Below are 18,327 nucleotides of genomic sequence, written 5' to 3' on the forward strand. Positions count from 1 at the left end.
GAATCTCAGTCATCAGGAGTGAATTAACATACATGAGCCACACGTGCAATAATGGAAGGACAGTTCTCATAATCCTTGTCCCTTTTTTAGTATGTATTCCAAAAACATCTACAATGTAGAATCTTCAGAAGTGGCGCAAGGAGAAATAATCTCCCAGAACGCTTCTATTATTTTCTTAATAAACCAGAACATGTTAAGCACGCTCTCATTTAGTGGTGTGGTTTGGAGACGTCATTTGAGGGCATTGAGGGCTCACGGGGAGCCATATGGATTAAGTGTACTGCATACCAACTGTACTTTCATTAAATGGAGTTGAGGACTCTGGTGATGCTGGAGCTCTGCAGCATAAGCAAGAAGCAGTAACCATGACGACAACCGCTCTTGAACACTCACTGCCAAATCAGCAGCTCAGGTATATTCTCCTCTATTTGACAAACACAATGCTACATTAATTGGTGATGATGAAACCCATGTTCTGAATTAAACAGTCACTCACTGTGCTGCACTTCAAGATAAGGAGGGATTCCCTTTTATGAGCGTGGGATCTTATAATAGATACACAGTTGATTCTGTTTATTTGAGCCATCGATTAATCAGGGCAGCTGCTTATTCTCGACAATTGTTAAAGAAGAAAAACAACTCGAGAAAAAAGCTGGGATTCCCATAGTTTCTTTGGGACACTATGTCACTTAATTAGGGAGGAGATGGTTGCTGAACAGTTTCTATCCAGTGTCAGGCACCTGCACGTGTGGCCATTACACAGTGCACCAAACTTAGAGCAAACAGTTTTTAAATAGTATCTGTTGTGTGTGTGTGTGTTTGTATTCATAAAGCAAAGATTTGTGTCACCGCTCATTAGCAAGAAATAAGTGGTAAGACAACCTGGAACTGTTGTTCACCTTGGTTGAAGCATTTAGGCTCGGAGATGCCAGAAATGGCCAGCAGTGAAAATGAAACAATTTCACTATTTCAACAAGTTAAGAACTATGAAGAATTTGAACATATCGATAGTCACCTTGAATGCTACAATGAAAATGAAGTTTTTGAGGATGCAATCGTTGAAAACATTGTATGAAGGCAGTCTATCATCTGCAGTTAGTGTCTGCGCTGATGTTATTTATTTGGAGGTAGTTGTCTGTCATATCCAACAACGACAGGAAAACCTGTGCAGGAGAATTTTTGAAGTAGAAAAGCCGTTGCATTGGGGCAGTTCCACTCTCTCAATTTCAGAAGGCCAGGTCCTCACAACTTCAGTCTTCCTTGGTTGCAGTGGATGACCATGACTTCTTTTGGGCCTTGTCATGCCCTTTGCTCTCCATGGAGCATTGCTGAACCACTTCCCTGCCTGTTGGATCCCACTGTAGATCTCATCTACTCAGTCCACCAGAGCTGACTTCATTTACAATCAGTCAGCAGATGAATTCCTCTGCTGATAACTATTAGGAGCTAATACAGTTTTATAGTACTGTAGAGGTATTGGTAGTCTTCTAATTTGTTCTCTATTTCATTTATCTATGAAAATTGTTACTCAGTTAAATAGTAGTTTGTCTTTTTACCTTAATTATTTCCATGAAATTTTGGCTAATTGGGGCAGCTGTTTAATTCAGCCAAAATGTACTGGTCCCAATGTGCCATAATTAACTGAAATCTACAGTATACAGTCGGCCCTCCTTATCCGCAGGTTCTGCATGTGCGAATTCAACCAACTGCGGATCGGGAAAACTCAGAAATTCTCTCTCCAGCATTCATTGTTTGAGCATGTACAGACTTTTTTTTCTTGTCATTATTCCCTAAACAATACTGTATAACAACTATTTACATAGCATTTACAATGTATTAGGTATTAAAAGTAATCTAGAGATTATTTGAAGTATACGGGAGGATGTGCATTGGTTACCGCGGATCGGGAATCGATTTAAAAAAAGGAAGTTCTCTAAGTCTAAGTTGGATGAAATAATACATCTGGTATTATTTAGTGTCAGTTAGTCAAATGTTTGTCTTTAGTATATATTTTACCTTTCTATGCATATAACACACTTAAGAAATGTATGTATTTCAATAATTAAACCACTGCATTGCTTAATAATAATTATAGCTTTCATCGGGGCAGGGCCTTTCTCACTTTATCCTTTAAAATTGTTCCAACTGACTGTAGCCTAACGCTTTGCCAATGACCGATGGCGTTTCACCTCTTTCCAATCGCTTTATTTTCAATCGTGATCGTTTTCTGGAACAGAAACACTGCGGGCGGCAGGTCCCAAGCTCTGCCGGGTCCTAAACTCCACTGCTCCAAGACAGGTTAAATAAGGTCCGGAGCTCCACCGGGCCCTAAAGTCCACTGACTTGAGCATCCGCGCTTTTTGGTATCCACGGGGTGGGGGTTCCCAGAACCATTACCCCGTGGATAATTAGGACCGACTGTATAGTTTTTATAAAATAGGTAAGCTGCATGTTGCACACAACACCTTTTAAACTCCATAATGCCACACTGACGTATAATACAATTTCCTTCAGATTCACAAACAAGATAGAAAATAAAACACACCGAAAAAAATAAACATGACCAGTGTCAGAGTGCTAACACAAATGAAGTCCAGCAGACTATAGAAAGTTCAGAGAAGTAAAAAAGGGCATATGAGAGGCAGAGAGTAGGAGAAAGGATTTCTACCAATCACAACATGGAATTTAAGAATATGTTGCAGGGCTATGAATGGAAATAAAATGGTGGTCAGTGGAGAAAAAGGAACCAATCATGAATATAAGCTACTGATGAATTAACAAAGATGGATGATGAAGGAAATGTAGTCAATGCAGTATATACAGACTTCCAAATTACTTTTGATAAGGTACTACATAATCAGCTTGTTATCAAGGTTAAAGGGCATATAATAAAATCAGCATGGACGAATTGACAGGAAAGTAGTGGAAATAAAAACTCGAAAGAGGGTAGCATTCAAAGTTGATTCTTAGATAAGAGGAAAATATGCAGTAAATTTTCATAGAAGTCTGGTCAAGGACCACTACATTCTTAATATCTGTTAACAGACTAAAATTTGGGTAAAAAGCACAATTTCCAAATTTGAATATATAAAACAACTTGGAGGAATTGTGAACCATAATGAGAATTATGAAAATTTCTAGGAGGAAAGGCTGGTAGAGTGACGAAATTTAAAGCAAAGGAACACCAAGTGTTACATTTTAGAAGGAAGATTGCAAAGAAGCAATGTAGGCTTAAGGGCATAAATCTAATTGGGTATGAGAATAAAGAAATTTGGGATTACATGTAGTCAATGTGGTGTGGAAGGACTATCAGAAGGCTTTTGATATGATGTCACATCATTGATTTATCAATAAAATTGAAGCACATGACATAAAGGAAGTATTGACAGTATAGATACAAAAATTGGCTAAGTAACAGATCTTAGCAGGTCATGGTGTATGGTAGTTTATTAGACTAAAGGAAGGTGCTCTGTAGCATTCCGCACAGATCATTGCTAAAGCAATGTTTTCTTTTTTAAACCTGGCAGTATTGTAAACTATAAAATTGATAGGGAAGAGGATGTTTTAATGCAGCAAAATGTGCATTATTTCATTCTAAAAGGAATTATGATGAAAGGCAATAGAGAATAAAGGATACTGTTCTAAAACGTTCACAGGAGAAGGGGTATCCATAAATCAGTGAAAGTGGCAGGGCAGGTTGAGAAAGCAGTTAATAAGGCACTCATCATTTTGGGCTTTATGAATAAATGCAATAACTATGAATGCAGAGAAGTAATGCTGAATCTTTAGGAATACTAGTCCGGCATCAACTGGTTTTTGTTCTCAATTCTGATCATTGTATTATAGGAAGGTGTCATAGATACTACAGAAAAGGCATGTGAGCATGGTTCCTGGGATAAGGGACTACAATTACAAAGGTCGATCAAAGAGGCTTAATGTAATCTTTGATGTAGACAGGGCTCAGGGGGATATTTGATAAAAACCAGAGAAACTAGTGAAGAAATGAGTCTGATTGGAGAGTGGAAAGCTATTCCCTGTGATGGAGGATTCAAGGAGTAGAGATCACATAAGGAATGAAAGAAGGGTGTTTAATAAACCTGCACATGGTTGGAATTGGGAATCCATTGCCTGTAAACTTCCATTTTGGCCTTCAAAAAGAAATCGCATAAATACATGATGGAGGAAATTTTTCAAGGCTACGAAGAAAGAAATAGGGGAAGAGGTGAGACACCTGGTTCCTCAGGCTTCCTCTGCCATTCAATTTGACATGATTGGTCTGCCTTAGATTTCAACTTCTCTTCTGTACCAGTTCATCATAGCCCTGGATTCCCCAATCTATCAAAGATTTATCTCTTTAAATAGCTTCAATGATCAAGCCTTCATAACCCTAATGGGTGAGAATTTCAGAGCTTCACCACTCCCTGCAAGAAGAAAACCCTACACATCTCAGTTTTTTAATGCCTAGTCCCTTATCTTGAAACTACCGCCCATTGTTTAAGACTCTACCGTAGATGGAAACATCTCAATATCTATTCTGTTTTGCCCCCTTAAGACCTCACATGCTTCAGTGAGGTCACTTTCATTTTTCCAAGAGCTAAAGAATACAGGTTCAGCTGCTCTTGTTGCTCAGGATAGGACAACCCTCTCGTCCAAAGAATCTCTGATAATGGGTTGAAACTTCTGCACAACACTCCAGGTGTGGTCTTACCTACATCCCGTACGTCTGTAGGAGCCTGAAAGTTTTTCTGGTAGATGTGTTGAATGGCTTTGTTTGGTGTTATAACTGTTCAATGATTTTATGAAAGCAGCACAATGAAGTAATTAAAAATAAGCACACACAATCCTATACTGTAAAATAGAAGCATAAAGAGCCAAGAGAGCTACATCGGTCCTTTATAAAGCACTGGTCTGTGTCCAGCTCCAGCCACTGTACTTTAGGAATGATATTTACCAAAATGATGGCAGATTCAACTGTGACTTTAAAAAAGGAGAAAACAATCTAGGTGCCATGGGAGGAAGGCAGAGGGGTAGCATTAAATAAATTCATCTTAAAAGAAGCTGGCATGGACTCAATAGGCTAAATGTTTTCCTACACTCATTTGTCACTTCGCATTTATTCTTAAATGTCACCATCTAAATGGTGTTAAAGCGTCATGATACAATTTTATGTCTTCATTGTGTGATTCAGAAATTAGTCAGACTCTACCAGATTCTTGGACACAGCTGTCATTAACTTCCGTTCCACTGTTGCAACAGCACTTTGCAGGTTACTGTACTATAGCTGCACATGGATAGAAATGTAGGATATTGCAAACAGGGAGATTTCTTTTTCACTGCAGCTGTAAAACATTCTTCAAAGACTTTGGTTGTGCAACTGCATTTAAAAGTGATTATTTAGAGTCCAAAGATCCAACTATCTAGACTTCCAAACATTAAGATTATCTTTAATAAAAACATTTTGCACAAAAGCTAACAGAAAGTAAATAGTAATTCATATTAAATACATATTTCCTCAATGAGAGGAACACAATCAGATTACATAGTTCTCACATAGTGTACTCTATCTATTTTAATATTTTCTTTGAAAAATAGTTTTGGCTAAGTTAACAAAAGGTCTATATGGACTGGAAAATATCACGCTGCTAACAATGTTGATGTACATTAGACATTCAATCGTTATGATGAAAATACAGCTCTGATTTCCTCTATTCACAGCTAATAATCTTAAATCTCTTCATTGCTAAGATGAAATTGACAGATACTGTAGGTTCAGACAACTGCAATAATATGAAATTGGCTTTTCTATTAGCATTTATGAGTGACTCCAGTACTTTGATAATCAAATTAATCCACAGGCGGAATGTTTTGCCTGAGCCAATGAAATCAAGACATAAGATAGCCCTTTCCAGAGAGTATCTTTGATCTATCTCTCCTTCTCCCTTGAATTGTTCTAACTCTACTGCTGAAGTATGGAGTAATAGAGACATGCACAACTGAAATGTCATTATTGAATACTGCTGGTGTTGCATTACTTTGTGCTCTTGCTTTTTGCAGATAATGGAAACATCTCATTTCTACTGCAGAAAACAGAAGACCGAAATGTATCTTGCAGTTTAGATTTCCGCTGTTGCTATTAAAGATTTATGTTTCAAAGATTTATCATTTCAACTGACTGCACTAAACATTTTGGTGCAAAAATGCAACTCTGCAGGGAAGAGGAAGTTTCAAGTCTCATATAATTGAGGCCATGTATCATGAACGGCACTTACCGCCATGATGAGTTTTTCAACACAGTCAGGAGCCACACTGTGCAGGTGGGTCAGGTGTAACTGTAGGTGGATCTTGTTGTTTAGCATATCCTGACAGAGAGGGCAGCGCAGCATAGGCTGCACAGAATGCTGCGATAATACATGCATTCTGATGCGGTTTACGTCAGTGTTACTGTATTTGCAGTACGGACATTGGTACATCTATGGAGAGATGAGAAAAGAAAGTCAGAATTTTCCACAACAGCATTACAAATACCATCAAACAGCTTTTCCTTACAATGCTTTATTTTGCAATATTTGATTAGCGCAACCTTTTTCCTTTCTAAAGCCATCAAATTTATCCGTCATTCCAGTTACAGAGAAAACAGACGATGTGCTTCTCGACTCTGAGTAATGCCTGTTACAGACTTCTTGGAAGACTGTTAGAGAATCTCAGCCAATTTCCTTCTAAGCATATCTTCCAATGATAAACATCCAGCCTTGTCCTCATCTCAACCATCTTACTAGAATAAGATCATGTTGTTGCTAACTGCTGAATTATTCACAAAGTGCATTTTGATTTGTTTCTTAATTTTGCCACATTGTGCTTTCCCAGAATACTTTGCATTCCATCTACTTCACTAGAAAGAAAATGTAATTTCTTCTTTTCTGTCTGCCTGAAAGCTATGCTTGCTTCCCCTCTTTCCCAGCTGAATTACACTCACTTACTGAGACATTGGTCCCATTTAACTTAAAGCTTAGCATTGACTGAGCTAATATGGAGTGCTCTGGCCTCTGAATACTGGTTGTCATCCAACAGGTTGAAGCTGCAGAAGATACGGGCTGTCTAATGTGCCACTTGGCCCAGAGGAGAAGTGATGCATTGAGCTGTCTTCGGAGCTGAACATTTGATATTGGAAGAATAGTAAATTCAGCTTTATTCTACTGCTCTAGATTGCTCAGAAATACTTCAATGTACTCATAGAATCACAAAATTACATTCATCCTGTTATGGCCGTGCTGGAGACCTGCACCCTCTCTTCATATGATTTGGCACGGTTTTATTCAGCTTTCTTCCATATTCCCTCTCAGGGGTTCCCAGACTGGGGTCCATGGACCTCTTGCTTAATGTTATTGGTCCATGGCATAAAAAAGGCTGGGGACCCCTGCTCTAGATAGAGCAAACTGCTGTGAAATCTACCACTCAATTTGTTGAGGGAAATTTGTCAGGTATTCTACATGCTGCCAAATCTCAAAAATTATAATGATAAATGGTTGATTAATTTGGTTTTGCTGGTGTTAGTTGAGAGAAGAATGATGACTAAGTTGCTGAGAAACTCATTCTTCTCTCTAATGTAGTGTTGTAGATAATCAAGGTACATCTTAAGAATAATAACAATGGACTTAATATACAACTGCAGGAACTAAAAGAATGATGAGCTCTTTCAAAGGAGTACTAAGAACTGAATTACTGGATGAAAAGGTGTAAGAAATAAAACTCAGCGTAAAACTGCAAGACACTGAGGGTAAACAGCAAGTGCAATTGCATCCTAGAGAGACAGTAGGTTAATGTTCCATTTACAGAGTCTACCATAGCCTCCCATCCAAACTTAGAAAAGCAAGATTATGGTTTATGTATGTTGGATTAACCTTTTCTCATTCCCCCTTTAGTTATCAATAAAGCCATTACATACTTCCAGCATTTTGCCTTCTTATTGATAACTGTTAGGAAATGCTTCTGCATTGTAAGAATGAGCTTGTCCTTTGGATCATTATCAGAGAACAAAAAAGTTACAATGGGCACGAAGAAATTTACTTCAGAGACAAAGAAAAAATATCATTTATTAAGAAGGATAATGCACAAATAATCATCAGAAACCAAATAAGTTATATGTTGCTGTCCAAGTTGCATGCCATCTTGGACAATGTCTCCCATCCACTCCATAATGTGCTGGTTAGGCACAGGAGTACGTTCAGCCAGAGACTCATTCCACCGAGATGCAACACTGAGCATCATAGGAAGTCATTCCTGCCTGTGGCCATCAAACTTTACAACTCCTCCCTTGGAGGGTCAAACACCCTAAGCCAATAGGCTGGTCCTGGACTTATTTCCACTTGTCATAATTCACTTATTATTATCATCATTATTATTATTATTTAATTATTTATGGTTTTATATTGCTATATCTCTACACTATTCTTGGTTGGTGCGACTGTAACAAAACCCAATTTCCCTCTGGATCAATAAAGTATGTCTGTCTGTCTATTCTTAAACAGCAGGTAGTGAAGTAAATGTACTGCAAGATGTAGAACTTTCAGTTGGCACAGATAAGGATGAAAGTGTTGAGGTGCTTCAAAATAAAGATAAAAATAAGGTAAACTGGTGTATAAAAAAGCAAATTATAATAATTATACATGGAGAAATGAATTAAGGTGACTCAAGTTCAAACATTCTGAGATCCAAATGCAATTTGTGATTTCCCCCTGGTCCTTGATATTTACCTGTTCTGCGCTCGTTTCTTCCGATGGTCGAGGCCTTTTTGAAGAAAGAGGAGATTCCATGCTTTCTGGTAGTGACGGTCGCTTTGTGGAGGCTGAATCCAGTTGTTCTTTGTCCCCTACAGATACTGTAATCAAAGAGAGAGTTTAAGTTTAGGTCCATGCCACTCAATTGGATTGATATTTCTATTAAAATAGGTCCTGCATTTGTGATGTGAGGAGATACAGACAATGCCCGCAGGATATGAAAAAAGGACATACTAAAAAAACACACAATTTAGGTATTTTCAAACAATACTAAACTCTCTCACCAAATATGCCATAACCCAAGTCATTTTGATTATAAACCTTGTTTCATTCAAACCAGAAAATAATAAAAAAGATGCAATTTTATACAGTGAAATTATATGTAGATATGTGTGGCCCTAAAGACTCTAGGCCCTCAGAGAGAAAATATTGTCAAATTTTTATCTAAGGTGTTTGTCCCTTTATTTTTAGTGATCCCTATTTCTAGATTCTTCCACAAGAGGTTACAGCTCCACATCCACTCTACCTAGATCCTGAGGAACTTATATATTTAAATATAGATCCCCTTCCAGTCTTATAAACTCTAGCAGAAATAAGCAAAAAGCCTGCCTAATGTTTTCTCATATGACACTTTGCCAATTCCAGTTATTAGTCCAGTAAACCTCTGAAATGTCTCCAAAGAATTGACATCCTTGTTGTATAACGTACACAGAATTCCAGACATGATTTCACCAATGCCCTATATAACTGAAACAAATCCTGCTTAATTTTGAGACACAAAAGAAAGTAGATGCTAGAATCTGGAGCAACTCTCTGCTGGAGGAACTTAGTGGGTCAAGTAGCATCTGTGGAGGTAAAGAATTTTTAATGATGCAGGGTTTTGACCTGAAGCATTGATAATTCCTTCCCGCTCCCCCCACCCCTAAGATGCTGCTTGACCTAATTTTGAAATCATTCCTCTAACCATGAACAGAAACATTCTGTTAGTTCTCGTAATTAATTGCTGTATCTGCATACTTGTCTTTTACAACTCGTGTTTTGTTTCCAATTTCAAAACATTATTTAACAAATTTATAAAATGTACTTAATTTGTCAACTTATGAGACTTTTTATCCACACTGCCACCTGACCTTTTGCTTTCATTTAATACGTCCCCTTCAAAACTTATTTTTCACCCATCTTTGTTCATCAGCACATATGCTTACTGTGCTCTCAGTTATCTTTATGCATGCTATCCAATTATCGAAAAGCTAAAATCTCAAAGCTGATAACTGTGGTTTACTACAAGCTACACATTTTTACTTTGGTATACCACAGATGAGGTATTTTTTTTCTCTCTCAGTGGAATGTACCTACACTACATATTCGGAAAAATTCACTTAAATATATGACACAGCATCATGATTGCGTGATTGACTGATCCCTTAACCTGGTTTGCTTATTCATTTCAACTAATTCTGCTTTTGTGCCCTCAAATTCCATAATTGTGAATTAAATTAAAAGTTGATTTATTTACAGATGCTGAAATTTGACAGAAGTTCTTATGCACATTATTTACATTCCTACTTCACTAAAGTAACTTCATATTGATTGATATGAATTACAAGACCTATAATTTCACATACTACAAAATATTTAACATTTTATTATAAATATTCTAAAATAGTGTGCTGTGATGAACTGGGGTTGTACTGACAGGAATTATTCCAGTTAATGGCTGGACCTGAATTCAGTCCAGTTGTTGTTGATTGAAAAATAACAGTAAATTGGAAATTATTTAATTTACTAATGTCATTACACAGAGCCATAAAGGATACATGATTCAGAAACAGGCCATTCAGCCCAACCAGTCCATACCTGCATTAATGTTCTACTTGAGCTTCCTTCTGTTCCTATCTGTTAGCATAACCTTTATTTGCTTGCCCAGCCTCCTCTCAGTTTCTTAAAATGGTTGAAGCAAATTCTTTTTAGATAATAAAATGTCCTTTGAATTCCCGGTTGGATTTTTTGATGACTGTCCTATTTTGATGAACTATAGTTTTGCTGTTTCACACAATTGGAAAGTTCTGTCTGTATCCACTCTTTTAAAACTTTAAAAACCTCTGTTCTCTGTTCACCCTTCTAGGTAACCCCTCCTTGTAACTCCTGTACCTCCGTTGCCTCTATTTCCATTTTCATTCTCTGTTGATCAAAACTGCAAGCAATATTCTAAGTATAGTGAAGCCCCAAATTCAACTTAAGTTTTGTGTATCTTGTCCATTCATTCCTTTCTTTCTAGTGTTTGGTTTGCCATTTTTCAGTGCTATTAAGGTTGTGCCACAAGTCAGCATGCGTGTATGAGCTCAGTAAAATGAGCTGACTGATATATGAGACATAAGCAGTACATGTGGTTTCAAGAGTTCTTAACTGACTCTTTCTGAACTAGAAACTACTATAGAAAGAAGTTAGTAACAGGACACAATCTATATCAACATAGCAACCTAACAATAATAATCATTGCTCAAGCCCCACATTACATTTGAAGCACTGTTTCCTAACAAATAAGAAAGTATAATGCATTTACAAATGTTAAAATTGCGATTCACCCTGTTTGGGAGATCATCTAATTCTGAACCCAACAATATTGTCTCACCATGAATTTAATTAGAGTCATCAAATTTGAATGATAGATGGATTCACTTCAGTAACATACTTGGTGTCACAGACTTGTTATTCTCGCTGAACATCGATGGCTCCTCAGTAGAGATCGTTAAGAGCACCAAATTTCTTGGTGTTCACCTGGCAGAGTATGTCACCTGGTCTCTCAACACCAGCTCCATAGCAAAGAAAGCCCGGCAGCGTCTCTACTTTTTGCCAAGGCTGAGGAAAGTCCATCTCCCACCCCCCATCCTCATCACATTCTACAGGGGTTGTATTGAGAGCATCCTGAGCAGCTGCATCACTGCCTGGTTTGGAAATTGCACCATCTTGGATCGCAAGACCATGCAGCAGATAGTGACGTCAGCTGAGAAGATCATCGGGGTCTCTCTTCCCGCCATTACAGACATTTACACTACAAACTGCATCCACAAAGCAAACAGCATTATGAAGGACCCCGTGCACCCCTCATACAAACTCTTCTCCCTCCTGCCGTCTGGGAAAAGGCACTGAAGCAGTTGGGCTCTCACAACCAGACTATGTAACAGTTCTTCCCCCAAGCTATCAGACTCCTCAATACCCAGAGCCCGGACTGACACCTTACTGCCCTATTGTCCTGTTTATTATTTATTGTAATGCCTGCACTGTTTTGTGCACTTTATGCAGTCCTGGGTAGGTCTGTAGTCTAGTGTTTTTTTCTGTGTTTTTTTTACCTACCTCAGTCTAGTTTTTGTACTGTGTCATGTAACACCATGGTCCTGAAAAAACATTGTCTCATTTTTACTATGTACTGTACCAGCAGTTATGGTCGAAATGACAATAAAAGGTACTTGACTTGACTTCTCCCAGGTATTGTTCATTAGGACTAAATAGACTTGAATGTAAACTTTAATGAATTTTTCTTCATTTTCTCAAGATCATTCCCAGGCCTATAAATATCAACATATCCCATATTCCACCTCATCATCTAAGATCTATCAGGAGGCACAATGCATGAACTCTTAATCATACAGACTGAACCCCTTTTCCTTGTGGGTTTTGCTGTGGCGATTCTTCTGTTTTAATTGCTTCCCTTTACTTTCCCTTCAACAATGAGATTAATGATACTTATTTGCTTTGAGTATTGAATTTCTTAGCATTTTGCTAGGATTAAATATAGAGTGTATACTCTTGTATAGAGTGGCATTCTTCCATAGTTTAAGTGTTGCAACTTGATGTTTCAAGCAACCTTCTGTAATCTTTATTGCTTCCTTGGGACCTTTTCACTGCCCTAAGAAATTAAAAAACTACTCTTAGATTCCATGCTAACCCATAAAGTAAACTGATCTAACCTGCGAAAAAGGATCTACTGCTTTCCCAGCGTATATGACGGATAAACTTTTCTTGGACTTCCAACCGGCTACATAGGTTCTGAAGAAGATGGCGGAGTTTGTCATCAAAATGACGGTTATAATTGATACCTGTACTCAGCTGGAAGCCCGAGAAGAGTTTATTCATGATCTAATCTGTGTCCTGATACACTTCAAACAGGATTTCTCTGATTTGCAAAGATAGATCATAATTCCTCTACTATATGTTCTGTGATAATGCATGATCCCAAATGCTTGTCTTCAAATGGGTACCAATTACCACTAAGAAGCTGTCCACTTCCTTTCACAATAATTAGTAGGCCACTTCCATGCCTAAAAATTATGTTCCAACTCCACACCAAATGTACCAATAATCTATAATTTTGTTCATACCAGATTAATAGACAAATCTGCTAGCCACTGCCTCCGATATAAACTATACCAAGAGTTCTACAAGGGGTACGCTTCATAACCCTCATTTACAACTTTTTTATTAATATCTTTACACTGGGAGGTAGATAACTCAGAGTGTTTGCTATGTAATGATTTCATATCTTCATTCAGATATGGTTCTGAATCTATCCATCTGTTTAATCAGCATTCAAATATTTTTTTCTAAACGGAATCTTCCTGCATAACTCATGCTCCTCCTACTGCCTCAGTGAGTTTACATTTTGTTTTCTTATATTAATTTCTTATGATGTTTTCATAGGGCATTTAAACAAGACATCCATCATGGGTCTTAGCCTGGAAGCTCTGTACTCCCTGCCACTGCCATATCAAGACAAGAAAGGAGTCCCACCTCTGCTTCCTGTTTCATTTATAATCCCTTCTGCACGCTTTTTCTCAACTGCTTGTTGGGGTTTGTTGTTTCTTTCATAAGAATGTTGTCTATTCTCCACCCCATTATGTCCGATGTTGGCTTCAGCTGTTAAATAATGGCAATGGGTCATTTTGTCATTGGCAATAAAATGACTTAATATGAGAGAAGAACATCCTGTAGGAAGCATCTCTGCCTGGGACTCAATAGGAACATGGATTGTGCTAAAGAAAATACCGATACCAATGGTTTTCTAAGAATGCAACCTCTCTGTCACCTATATCTGACCCTACTTCTGCTAACAAGAACAATTTATTACATTTGCCTATGGCCTCATTTGAAGCATTTTCCTCTTCACCCTCACCTTCAATAATATAATTAACCCCTATTATTAATTAATAATATAGCTGACCCACCAAAGTAGTCGTATAATCAAAAGATGTTCTCAGTGTTCATGACTATTCACTATCTTCATCTGCAGTATACGGTGTGTGTTCTGTGGGCTGTTAAATCAACTAGAGAATATCTAAACGGATTCAATGGGGAACTCAAACCAAGAGTGTACAGTTTATTCAAGGTTTTTTTTCATAGACTGCTTCTGCAATCTTCTATAAAACTGTTGCACTCTATAGAGTAGCTGGCCACATCACACTCCTTAAAGGAATGACAGTCTAAAATAATAATCATTCTTCATGACTACTGCTGCATACATTATATGAAGGTTTGTACAGCACAAACTTGAACAGTCTTCAGCAACCTTGGTTTTTATTTGTACCAGAGGCAAAAATCTATGAATGCAAGCTTCTCATTCTACTGACCAAAGTCTATTTATTTTGTTCTGTTCCATCTCATAGAAATATTTAAGAATAGATACTTGAAAATATTTTGTTCATATATTAGCATTTTTAGTAAGCAGGGTGGATGAAAGAACAGGTGGCTCATAGTTCATTGACAGGCTGGATGTGGAAAGGATGTTTTCTCTTGTGGGAACCTGAAACTAGGCGTCACCATTTAACTAGAGGCCCAACAATTTAGTGCTAAAGGCAAAACTGAAACATTTGCGACTATGTTCAGCCAGAAGTATTAAATAGCTCATTCATTGTAGCTTCCTCCTGAGATCTCCAACATCACGGAAGCCAGTCTTCAGTCAATATGAATCACTCCAGTTGACATCAACACATGGCTGAGAGCAAAAACAGAAACAAATGATATCCATAAAACTGTAGGACATAAGAGCAGAATTAGGCCATTTGGCCCATTGAGTTTGCTCCACCATTCCTTCATGGCTGATTTATTATTCCTTTAAACTCTATTCTCCTGCCTTCTCTCCATAAACTTTGATGTCCAGGCTAGTCATTACCTTTCAACCTCTGCTTTAAATGTACTTAATGACTTGGCCTTCACAGCCATGTGTAGCAAGGAATTGCACAGACTCACCACTCTTTGGCTCACGAAATTCCTCTTCATCTCTTCTCTAAATGGACGTCCCTCTGTTTTGAGACTGTGCCCTCTGGTCCTGGACTCACACATTAAAGGAACCATATTCTCCACATCCACTCTGTCTAGGCCTTTCAACTTGATAGGTTTGAATGAGATCCCCCCCTCATTCTTCTAAACTCTAGTGAGTAAAGGTCCAGAGCCATCAAATGCTTCTTACTTGGTAGTCCTTTCATTCTCATGAACCTCCTCTGGACCCTTTCCAATGTCAGTCCATCTTTTCTTAGATAAGAGCCCAAAACTGCTCAAAACACTCTAAGTGTGGTGAACCATGCCTTATAAAACCACAGCATTATAGCCTTGCTCTTATATTCTAGTCCTGTCGAAATGAATGCTAATGTTGCATTTGTTTTTCTTACCACTGGCTCAACTTGCAAGTTAGCTTGTAGGGAAGCCTGCATAAGGAGTCTCTTTGCATCTCAGATTTTTCAATTATCTCTATTAGAAAAGATTCTACCCCTTTTTTCTTTCTACCAAAGTGCATAACCATACACTTCCCTACACTATATTCCATCTGCCTCTTCTTTACCTATTCTCCAAATCTAAGTCCTTCTGCAGATTCCCTGCTTCTTCAATACTATCTGCCCCTCAACCTATCTTTGTATCATCTGCAAACTTGGCCACAAAGCCATCAATTTTGCCATCCAAATTATTGACATATAACATGACATATACCTGTGGTACTGAAGACCTGCATTCTAGAATGACCTGCACATCTAGCCAAGCAGTTGTAGTACAGTCACATTTCTGATAACTACACCACAATGTGGAAAATTTCTGAGAAATATCCTCTTAAAGCAGGACAAATCCAATCTGGTTAAACACCATTCAATCAGTTTATGCTCAATAAAGAAACGGAGGGTGTTGCCAGTAGTGTTGTCAAGCAGCTTTTACCAACATCCTGCTCACCAGTACTCAGTTTGGGTATTGTGACGACTACCAGATCTAGACCTGATCACAGACTTGATCCAAATGCAGACCAGAGACCTGAATTCCAGAGGAGAGATGGGGGTGACTGCCCCTAACAAGAAGCCTGAAGCACTTAGTCAAATTTGGCATCTAGGAATCCTTAAGTCAATGGAAATCAAGGGGAAATTGTCTCAAAACTGGAGTCACATCTTGCACAAAATGGATCAAAGTTTTGGTTGTTGGAGTCACCGGACATCACTGCAAGAGTTTCTTGTGGCAATTTCAGAGGCCAAAGCAGCTTCCAGCCCTTCATCAATGACTTTACTTCCATTATATGAGCAGATGTGGGCATGTTGGCTGTTGATTACACAGTGTTCAATTCTGTTCATAAGCAAGCAGTGCAGTGTATGCATGCAGCAAGGGGGCACTGTTTTGGGACAGGGTAATAAATTATAAATAATAATCATGCCACAAAAACATTAGACATTAACCATCAAAGCAACAAGTCTAAATCATCTCCCTGACTAACACCCCACACCAACATCCTGGACTAACCACATGAACAATGCTTACAACAGCACGTCAGAGACTGCGGTATGCTTTGGTGAGTGGTTTACTGCCTTTCCAAATCACCCAGCAGGATTGACATTGAACACCCACTCTCCACTTGACTGGAGAAGTACAGTTTCAACAATACTCATCAACTCAAAACAAAGACAGACAAGGGCTTCAGGTGCTAGGTGCAACCAGCTGCAAATTCCCCAGTAGGATATGCACCACCCTGACCGGAAATATGCTGCCATATCTTCACTGTCACTGGATCTGTCCTGGAATTCTCTCAATAGAGTACCTCAATAGAACGGCTGAAGCAGTTCAAGAAAGTGACTCACGCTGCCTTCTCAAAGGCAATTAGAAATGGGCAATGTTTGCCTGACATCTAGATTTTGAAAAATAAATTTTTAAAAGTCCAAAGTTCAAAACTTGATACAGGCTAAATTAACTGTTCCCAGAAATGACAATGGAAGTACTTCAATTACAGCAGTTATGCTACTGGCCAAGTAATCCAGATGCTTGGATTAACGATCTGATGACATGATGAGCTCAGATCCCATTATCGGAAATTCAAATTCAGTTAATTAAATAAATCTGGAGTAAAAGTCTTGGAGAGAGATTTGTCTTTGCAGTAAACATGCACAATAGGGATGGCTGCCTGTAAAGATTCTGTATCTGCAATTTGAGGTGCTTGGCATCTTACAGAAATGGCATATTGAACTCATGGAACTACAAAGGACTACGTGCATTCTTAACCAGAAAGGACTGGCCCAGAGCTTTGCATAGTCAGACATTACTGCCAAGCAACTGGTGGATGGAGCTGGCATTGTTTTGGGTCCCATCTTCAACGGGAGCAAAACATGCATATAAGTGCAAATGACAAGGCTGAAGAGTTGTCTTCCCTTCCCACTTAGTGTAGAGGGATGTATCATCACAGGTGCCAGCCTTCATCTAATCTGATTCACTCCATGTAATGTCAAGAAACAGCAATGACAAAGGGTATAACAAAGATAATTAGTTGCGCCTCTAGCCTAACTGTTTCAATGTAGCTACACAATGTGGAAAGTTGCCCAAGGATGTCCTGTCCACCAAAGAAGGTCCAATCTGAGTAATTACCATCCCTCTAGACAACGCTGTATAAAAAAGATGATGGACGGTGGTAGCAATAGTGTTATCATGCAACACTTATGAATAATTAACACTGAGTTCAACAAGTATAGCTCAACCCCAGTTTCATTGTAGCCCTGGTCCAAATACTGTCCTTTTGTTTAAAGAAGTGAGTTAAGAGTAACGACCCTTGACATCAACGCACCATTAGACCAAGTACAGCATTTAAGGAGTTTAAATAAATTTAAGTCAATGGAACCAGGCAGAAAACTCTTCTTTGGATTGACTTATACCAAGTAAGGAAGAATTAGACAAGTCACATAAATAACTGTCTATAAGTAATGGTCAGAAGCTCGGTGTTCTGCAGCGAGTGACTCACCTTCTGACTCCCCAAAGGTAGAAAGTCAAGAGTGTGATGAAATATTCTCCACTTGCATAGATGAATACTTGACACTTGACACCACCAGGATAAACCAGTCTTTTTGGTTTATAGACAATCTATTAGTCTATCCATTCACCCATTCACTGGCCGTGTGGTGTTCTGGAGACTGTTTGTATCAGACACACTGGTTGTATCGTCTATGTATGCTGGTAGAGTGCATACTTGTTAAAAGTTTCTTTGAGAGCACTTCATCAGCATCACCTTTGAAACTTGCACTCTCTACCACATGGAGAAAGAAAG

General features: G+C 38.4%; 1 protein-coding gene across 1 annotated transcript in view; it reads right to left on the reverse strand.

The window, feature by feature from the left end:
- zfhx3b (zinc finger homeobox 3b) overlaps window positions 1-18,327 on the reverse strand; it is a 446,693-nt gene that overhangs the window by 29,306 nt on the left and 399,060 nt on the right. Inside the window, exons 6-7 of the mRNA XM_073070292.1 lie at window positions 8,751-8,875; window positions 6,270-6,470 (exon numbers count right to left, since the gene is read on the reverse strand). Of these exons, the coding sequence (XP_072926393.1) occupies window positions 6,270-6,470; window positions 8,751-8,875 (326 nt within the window). The remainder of the gene's footprint in view (window positions 1-6,269; window positions 6,471-8,750; window positions 8,876-18,327) is intronic.

Source organism: Hemitrygon akajei, chromosome 17, assembly GCF_048418815.1.
Source record: "Hemitrygon akajei chromosome 17, sHemAka1.3, whole genome shotgun sequence".
Taxonomy (NCBI): domain Eukaryota; kingdom Metazoa; phylum Chordata; class Chondrichthyes; order Myliobatiformes; family Dasyatidae; genus Hemitrygon; species Hemitrygon akajei.